At 37.0% G+C, this 9,552-nt stretch overlaps 1 protein-coding gene across 1 annotated transcript; it reads right to left on the bottom strand.

The window, feature by feature from the left end:
• Positions 1-367: 367 nt before the first annotated feature.
• Positions 368-7,255, bottom strand: LOC147468466 (uncharacterized). The gene is given in 4 exon segments (XM_086554423.1): positions 368-3,384; positions 3,387-4,829; positions 4,832-5,106; positions 5,291-7,255. Coding segments are annotated over 4 exon segments (5,076 nt in total). The 5' UTR covers positions 6,376-7,255; the 3' UTR covers positions 368-1,111.
• Between the last annotated feature and the right edge of the window lie 2,297 nt (positions 7,256-9,552).

Below are 9,552 nucleotides of genomic sequence, written 5' to 3'. Positions count from 1 at the left end.
GCAGCAATAATTAAAAAAGACCAATGGTATACTAATTTATCTAGCCAGTGTATTTGGACGGCAGTCTAAGCTATTCCGTGTGTTCTTTTATTCTTTATGAACTTGGTTTATAATACAAAATCTCAGGCAAACGTTAACTTCTAATATATACTGTACAAAATTATTTTCATGACAAAAATTCCTCTAAAAGCAATTCATTCCTAAATAGCTGATTCAGAATATCCAAGTAGTATTGCAATGCTTGGATCAGTTTGGCCTTAAATACATCACAGAACATGATGCGGATCACAATACGTTTCTATATTACCTAGCACAGCAATGTAAGGGGGTATCTTACTTGGTATTGTATCTGGGTTATTTCTATCTATTTTTTATTATAATAAGGGTATTTTAATCAATTACCATTAATATACATACTCATTATACTTTTTATATAATTAGATAATCAGATTCCAGTTCTAGAAACCAAACACTTCTCAACTGAGTTCCCCTCTGACTGCGACATTTGGCTTACATTTTTCTTACTTTGACTCTAAAATAGATCGAAGAATGAAACATAATTTATTTCATTAATCGCATTACGATCGACTTGCAACGAAATGCTGACACGTTTTAAAAACTAAAAGCATAGTCTGAAGACCATTTGATAAATGTAAACTCTGAGGTAAATTTTTGATTTTACTGTAAATGCAAATATCTGTTACTCTTTTTGTTTCATTATTATTCAACCAATTGTCATCTTTACCAACGATTTATTATCATTTTGTTAATCAAAGTAACCAAGTTTAACGTTTGAACAATAAACAAAAAGTAACACATTAGCACAGTCACTTAGTCATACACACTCAACCATAAGCCATTTTTATATGTCTTGTATTCTTCGAGAAAAAAAAAACTATATACATCAATGAAATAAGATGAATGATGATAAAATAGTGATTATGAACATTTTTCAGTAACCGTGAACTCATAACACAGCACTAGTGCGAAAATCTACTTGTGTGAACAGCTATCTAAACTATACAGTATAAATGTCTCAACATATATTCGAAAAGATCTCTAACACTCAAGTTTCATGATGCATATACAAGGCCACCTACATTTTCAGTCTTTAAGTTGGCCCCTCAGTCGGGGAACCGTTGGATGTCTTGGTAGGGCTATAGAGACCTAATTTTACGGCAACTTCTTTGGGTTGCCGGGGAAGATTCCTTGTTGGAAATGGATTGAAAGTGATGGGTCTCATTGGACCTTCCAGTGAAACACTAGAAGATCGTGAGATTTTTGAAGTTTTGCAAGATGATTTCACACTCTTTCCTGCCTGCTCAGTTTCAGAACCTTGACAGCTCACCTGGTCAAGTAAAGTCACCCGAGGAGATGACATTTCTTTGGGAGATGTGGATCTGATCTCTTTTGCCTGGCTCAATGCTTCACTTAGATCTTTGGGAGATGGAGATCTGATCTCTTTTGCTAGGCTCAGTGCTTCACTTAGATTGCTATTACTTGAGTGTGACATGCGTAGTTTATGTGGCAATGAAGAACCTGAATCAACATTACTACTACAGAATGTCGTATTACTCTCAAGCTCTCTATTCGAGTTACTTCTTGTTGAAAGCATTGCGGGCTCATGCTCCTCTATGGGTGTATTGGCTGGAGTGTCTGTCTCTTTGATGCTATATATCAATGCCCCTGCGTCTTCTACTGACTTTTGCTTCATAATTCTCTCTATTAGTTCTGTATTTTCTTTTACTAATTCTTGCAATTCTACTTCACTGTTCCTTCGTTGTTGTAGGCCTTTCTTTTTGCCTTCTTTGCTTCGACTTGATTTTGAACTCTGCTGGATTAAAAAGCAGAAAATGTCAGGATCGAGAGCTATATCAGCATCTAAACTCAAGGATTTAACACCCCTCCAAAGCCTCTGTCGAATAGCTTCTGAGCTTAAATCCCTTTCACTAAAGAAATCGGTTTCCATTTCTGGCCCACTGCTTTCAAAAACAGCATCGTCCTCGCCTGTTTCATCAAAGGATATAACATTTTCCGCAGAATCAACACTGCAGGGAAAAGCTGATATCCTTCCTTCCAGTGATGCAGTCAGTGAAGATTCTCCTCGCTGTCGCCTGAAAGGGGGTTCTTCTTGCACATCTCCTAAACAAAAAATACTTTCATCTGCAGCCATCAGCGTTGATGACGTTAGTTCATCTGTAGATTTCCTAAGCTCTCGTATCGCTGATGGGTGTGGCATCTCGTCAGAAAATGGCAGTGTTGTATTGGGAGACTTTTTGGTTGTTAACAATTCTGTTTCTTGGGATATCCCTTTGATCATAAACTCTTCTAAATCATTTGATCTCTTCACAGATGATGAATAAGTTTCTGGTTTACTACACTGGATATTTCCTGATTCCTTTTCATTATTCATAAGTAACAAGGCACTTTCTTCACATTTCTTGCCAGGTAACATATCTGAACCTTTTTGATATTCTGTTGAGAGAGGTAGTTTTCCCTCTTTTGAAATTGACTCTGTCGGAGACCTTTGCATTTCTTCTTCGATTTTCTCCACAGATGTGTGTTTGACTGCTTTGATATTTTCTGCAGGTATTGGCTCAAGTTCTTTCTCATATATTTTTGAATGCGGTCCTTCTCCTTGCATTCCTGTAGTTAATATGGATTCTTTATCTTGAGATTCATCTGTTAAAGGCAACTTTGTTTTAAAATATTTGTCTAGGTGTGACAAATCTTCTTGCTCTGATGCTGTACTTGGTTCTTCATTAGGTGCGATTACTTTATCACTTTCATACTTGGCAGTCTATGTGGCAAGAGTTTCTGGGGGAAGCAAAGCTGAAATCCTCTCCTCTAATGATATCTTTGGGGGGGCAACAGACTCTGCTGCTGAAAGTCTGGTAGTGTCATCAGTGATCAAAGTCCCCATCCCTAGAGTGCTTATGTTTGCCTGAACCTGTGTTTGTGCAAACACAGGTTCCATTTCCTCGCTAGTTACTTCCGATAGTATGTTACTCTTAAATGGCTTTATCGCAGAAGGAACACTGTCATTCATAGAAACTACTTCAGTTTCTCCAGAGCTGGTTAGTAATGAAGAGAAACTGGACTTCTGATCTAATTCCTGACTATCAGCAGTGGCAGAAACATCTTTTGTAGTTCCAAGAGACAATGAATGTAACAGTAATGATTCATCATTATCTCCATGTGTAGCTGTACTGGATACTTTAGTATGAGTCTCTGAGACTCCAATGTCTGATTTGGATACCAAAGGTATGGCTGATATAAGCTTTTCACTACTACAAGCTTGGCTTGTTGTTTTTAACATGTCAGTCCCTGTAGATTTTGATTGATCAGGTTGTTCATTCTCCAAAAACGTTTTAACACCTCTTGTTGGGCATTAGGTGAATCGCTGTTTGCACTTGTCATTTGGTCAGAAATAGAGGGATAATGGCTTCCAGTCTCTATACCAGATGAAAAGTGCACAAAGCCTACATCATGGGAAGTATCTGCCTTATAGCTTTCTAAACCTAATGCAACTGTTTCACTAACCTTAAACTCAGTGTTAGAAGGTGGGTCTTCGCTAGTATTATCTGTCAGCAAGGTAGAGAGTCTTGATTTTGATATATTTTCCCTGAATGTGAAAACCTTTGACTGTACATCCGTGTCATTTCCTTCTGAAACGTCATAATCATCTTCACTCCCTGTGTAATGAAGTTTCATATTCTCATCTGAAAATATCCGCTCCGTTTCAGTCACTTCCTGTACATCAATATTGATATTGAAATGTTTTTTAGCCTGGTATGTAGGTTTTTCCATATCTCTGCCTGCATTGTTTTCACAGCCTTCTTGGTCAAACTTCGTAAAGTCTTCAAAAGAAGTTACATTAAGAATAAGAGACTCACTTTTAACTTCACTTGTCATGCTTGGATCCTTTGATTTTTGTACTGTTTCTTCTAGCAAAATTTCTTTCTCTGCCACTCGAATCTCTAGATTTTCAGTGTCAGTTTCAGCCTCTGGACATAAATTGGAAATTGATTTCCCTAGCTCCTCCAAGGGATGAAATACAAATGTCGACAATCCTGGGACACCAGAATGGATCTCAAAATCATTTTTCTTTTCGTCCTCAACTGTGATTTTAGGAGACTTTGGTGGGATGAGTGGCGAACTCATTCCAGATTCAGGGGGTGTAGAAGGTAATTCTGTCAGTGACCAATTTATGCCAGCTTTATTTTTTTGCATGATACTTGGAGATATGCTAGGAGTGTTTGAAAGAGATTTGTGTGGTGATGCACTAATGGGGGAAGTTCTTGGAGATGGTGATGGAGACAATGATGGTGACATCTTGACTGTCAGTGAGGTTTCACTTACAGGTGCAAGTGACGGGAAATCCGGGAAAGTAGTCTCAATAGGTGACCTCTGGGGTGTGACATTGTGCTGTGCACTGAATTTGTCTATCTCCTCGGGGCCTTTCATAAAGCTGACGTCACTTGGAAAGGGAATCCTTGCTATGATTTCAGCAGCAGTCAGATTTTTCCCTGCCAAGAGAACCTTCAGAGGAATCCCATAATTGGGAGAATATAAAGAGCTGGTTGGTGGAACTTCAGGTTGGACTGGAATACAGCCTTCTGCTACTTCATCATTTGGCAGACGTGGTGAAAGTGTCGGGGAAGTGGCTTGTTCTACAATCTCTCCCGGCTTTATTTCTCCCCGTGAAAAATCAGCGCGTGGCATCTCAAATTCTTCAAGCTTCAGTTCTGCTGGTGCATCATTTTGTCTATCAGTTAATGTCTTTTCAGTTCTTTCATCTTTCGGTATACTTTCCAGTTTATTTTTTTTACGTCGCTTTGTATCACTCCTTCTTGTGCATTTGATATTTCTACAAATTCCTTTACCTCCTGATGCACCTCCACTGTTTCATATTGTCTCTCTTTTTCTATGTCTGCTGCTGTCGTGTGGGGCTGCCCCTCAATCTTCAACTCTGTCCTGCCTAGTTTTATGTCTATCGATCTTACTTCAGGTTTCCTCTCCCCAAGCATTTTTACTTCTTTATAGTCAACTCCATTTTCCGATTTCATATCCTCGAGTTTAATTTCATCTATTTTGTCTCTATTTTTTCATATTTCGCATTGTCCTGTTTATCTTCTATTTCCTCTTGCTTTATTTCCCTTAATTTTTTAAACACTTGGTTATTTTCTTGCTTTATCTCTCCTGGTTCATCATTTGGTTGTAAGTCTTTTGGTTTGATTCCTTCTGGTTTATCATCTTCCTTATTTTCTAGTCTTAAATCCATTATTACATTTGCTGCTTTTGTCTCTCCTCCATTTTCACTTCTGGCTTGATTTGCTCCGTTCTAACTGGCGTTTTCTGACCTGTTCTTACTTCTGGCTTTGTTTTCTCCATTCCAACTTCTGGGTGTATCTCCTTTGTTCTTACTTCTGGCTTTGGCTCCTCCCTTCTAACTTCTGGCTTTTTCTGCCCCGTTATTGCTTCGGGCTTTATATCCTCCATTCCAACTTCTGGCTTTATCTCCTCTATTCTAACTTCTGGCTTTATATCCTCCATTCTAATTTCTGGTTGTTTTTCTCCCATTCTGACTTCTGGCTTTATCTCATCCGTTCTAATTTCTAGTTGTATTTCCTCCGTTCTAAATTCTGGCTGTATCTTCTCTGTTCTAATTTCTGGCTTTATCTCCTCCGTTCTAACATATGGCTGTATCTTCTCCGTTCTAATTTCTGGCTTTATCTTCTCCGTTCTAACATCTGGCTGTATCTTCTCCGTTCTAATTTCTGGCTTTATCTCCTCCGTTCTAACATCTGGCTGTATCTTCTCCGTTCTAATTTCTGGCTTTATCTCCTCCGTTCTAACATCTGGCTGTATCTTCTCCGTTCTAATTTCTGGCTTTATCTTCTCCGTTCTAACATCTGGCTGTATCTTCTCCGTTCTAATTTCTGGCTTTATCTCCTCCGTTCTAACATCTGGCTGTATCTTCTCCGTTCTAATTTCTGGCTTTATCTCCTCCGTTCTAACATCTGGCTGTATCTTCTCCGTTCTAATTTCTGGCTTTATCTCCTCCGTTCTAACATCTGGCTGTATCTTCTCCGTTCTAATTTCTGGCTTTGTCTCCTCCGGTCTAACTTCAGGCTGTATCTTCTCCATTTTAACTACATGCTCCATTTCCTCTGTTCTAACGCCAGGCTTTATCTCCTCTGTAATAACTTCTGGTTTTATCTCCTTTGTCGGTGCTTCCGGCTTTATTCCATCTATTCTAACTTCTGGCTTAATCTCTGGTTTCATCTCCATCGTTTGAATTCCAGGTTTTATCTCTACAGTTCCAACAACTAGCTTTATCTCTACAGCTTTAATTTCTTGTTCTTTCTCCATTACTTATTTTATTATTTTATTGGAAGCTAACAAGAGAACACTGCTGCTCTATGTCTCAAGGTAGTTAAGAGGCGGATTTTGTATGATCTTTAATATTTTCTATTAGAAGTGTAATATAGTGTACCTGTAAAGCAGCGCAGGTATTTCCATGGATACGGCAGTAATCTTGCCCCATTCCATTATCTGTTATCTGCCTGTGTTCATAATTCTGTACAACTTTTCTCCTTGCCAGTTTATGTAATTTGAGAATCTGATTTTTGAGTGACTCACAGAAAAAATGTATCTGGCACCAGCTCCATTATATACCTATCCAGATTATCAGTTTGACATTTCCATATACATTTATAACAATTTATTTCACACCGATACAAGCTCACTTAAAATTTATTTCTAAAACGTTATGCCAATTCTTACTTTGTTTTATTTCTCTATGAGGAATCATCTGAAAATAGAGAAATGACAACACAACTTGAAGGTGGGAAATTGAAGCGGCACGGGCCATTCTCCGACACTGCAGCTTGGTTCCATTATTTAAAGGTAGCGGCTGTTTATTCACCTTAATTTAACGTGATAGCATGAAACCATTCATTTTAAAAGTCTATATTCTTTGAATAATAGGTAGTGAAATCCAATGAGGATAGCCGACTGCATTTGCCCTTTCTCTCTCTCTGAAGAGGTTGTTTCAAAAAACGACCAGACTCAATTCCTACTCACCCAAGCATCCATGCCTGATGACCGAACAAAACAGAATATTGTACATACCCAACGGATACCTCCGCCACAATAGAGTTCCCGCTCCTTCTGAGTGTTCCTAATACGAACTAGACTCGGAAGGGTTCGAATACTACTACAAAATCCTCCCCAGGAATGGAACAGACCCCTCTCATTTATGCGAGGGAGTTGAGTAACAACTTTAGGGAGGTGAAAAGTGTTGTTGATGCCCTGGATGAGAGAGGACTAAGTCCCTCGGATTCAGCTCCCGCTCTATATTAAGGCGAGACTCCCTTCCCTGTCCTACAGAGGCCGGAACCACACGAGCACATCCAGAGCCCCAACAGGAGAGGCAAACCCGTAAGGAGGTAAATGTCGAGGCAGCCACGGTGTCTCCTCCTTCAAAAGATCCTTAGCAAGCCCCTCAATAATATAACGCTGTAAAGGCAAATATGAACCAGGTTTGGATTCAACGGTCTGCGAGGATTTCAAAATCGACATTTTCAATTGATTCAGAGAAGTGTAATACCGCCCAAATTAAGCTCACAGCACAGGGATATCAATGACTTCTCGGGAAGCTTAATCACCCTAGTTAAAACAACAAATGATAGCCAGCCTAATCTGTGGAGATGATGTCAGACCTCATGCCACTCACACCCACATGGATGTATTTACATATATACACACATATATGTATATATTAATATGTAGGTATATATATATATATATAGAAATATATATATATGCGTGTGTGTGTGTGTGTGTGTGATATATATATATATATATATATATATATATATATATATATATATATATATATATATATATATATATATATATATATATATATATATATATATATTCATTCGCATATACATGCATACCGACCCGGTGACCTGACTTGACTTGCCTCGATGTTGGTCACCTACCGGCTCTTGCCTTTCTTGTATCCTGTTGCTTCACCCTGTTTTATGTATAGTGGGTTTGTCTGCCATATTTTCAGCACGAAAAGGCGTTTTGCCATACATGTGTATGTGTGTGTGTGTGTGTGTGTGTGTGTGTGTGTGTGTGTGTGTGTGTGTGTGTGTGTGTGCGCGCGCGCGCCTTTGTATGTATATACCTTGTTCTAATTAGTCATGATTTGGCCAAGTTTGCTAATCTTCATATTCTATCTTAAGTTATGCGTAAAATAATAGTGAAAAATACCCCTATATCCTTGCATAATACTCATCATTTCATTTTTTACACAAGCGAAATATATCATCGTCTTTTTATACAAACGTTGGATTACATTTACAATAATAAAGTAGATATGCTACAGTTATCTTTGAAATTACAAAGGTAACGTCAATCTGTAAAACAGCAGATCCCATTGAGAAACTGCATTTCCTCGGCTAACCTTTCTCTCTCACCTTAACTATTTGATCCCCAAGCTCGTCGTCGTCCGGATTGGACCACTCATTGAAACAAAACCTTTCCGCGTGGGACCAATCCACACCCCGAGCTTGAAGGTGTTTTTCTGACAGCGTCAACCACAGCTGTGGGAACATGCAGGAAAAATGTTAGTAATGTGTGTTCAATATGAAGCAAATTGGGAAGATGATAATAATGATAATGATAATAATAGTAATAATGCTAATAATAATAATAATAATAATAATAATCATAACAATAATGATAATGATACTAATTGTAATGATAACGATAACTTTAATGATAATGGTAAGGATAATGATAGTGGTAATGATAAGGATAATGATGATGGTAATAATAATAATATTCATGATAACAATAATAATTACATCAGCAATAATGATAATAGGAATAGGAATAATAACAATAATTACATTAACTATACTAATAACATTAAAATAATAATGATAACAATAATAATAGATATATTGATAACAAGAATCATAATTGTCAGTTTTATCATTACCATTATTGTTATTATAATTGTTATTATCTTCATTATTATTACTATTACAAGTTGGATTATCATCATAATTATCATCATTAGTATTATTGTTTTTTATTTTCGTTACTATTGCTATCATTACTATTACCATGATTATTATCATTATTATGTCTATCATTATCATGCTAAATAATAAATGTAAATAATAATATGATGATAAGAAGAAAGCAAATATCAGTGTCAATAAAGCTATAGTAATAATGATTGTAGTCTTAGAATAACGAGAGCAATAAAAAAAATAATAATAATAATCCTATCTTTGCTATCAGTTCTATCATTATCATTACCCTTATCATAATGATAGCACTGTTGAAAATAATATGAATAATCAAAACATAAATCATGATAATATTTATAATACAAATAACAATGGCAAGGGTAACAACCATTCAATATAATAACAATTATACTAAAAATACAAACCACTTTTATGAGAGTAAGAACAAGACCAGCAAGACAATAATAATGATGATAAAGATAATGATAAT

The sequence above is a fragment of the Penaeus japonicus genome, unplaced genomic scaffold, assembly GCF_977035675.1.
Source record: "Penaeus japonicus unplaced genomic scaffold, GWHDUDI00000001_assembly GWHDUDI00000029, whole genome shotgun sequence".
Taxonomy (NCBI): domain Eukaryota; kingdom Metazoa; phylum Arthropoda; class Malacostraca; order Decapoda; family Penaeidae; genus Penaeus; species Penaeus japonicus.
The sequence above is the reverse complement of the archived record's forward strand: the minus strand, read 5'-3'. Positions and strand labels throughout refer to the sequence as shown.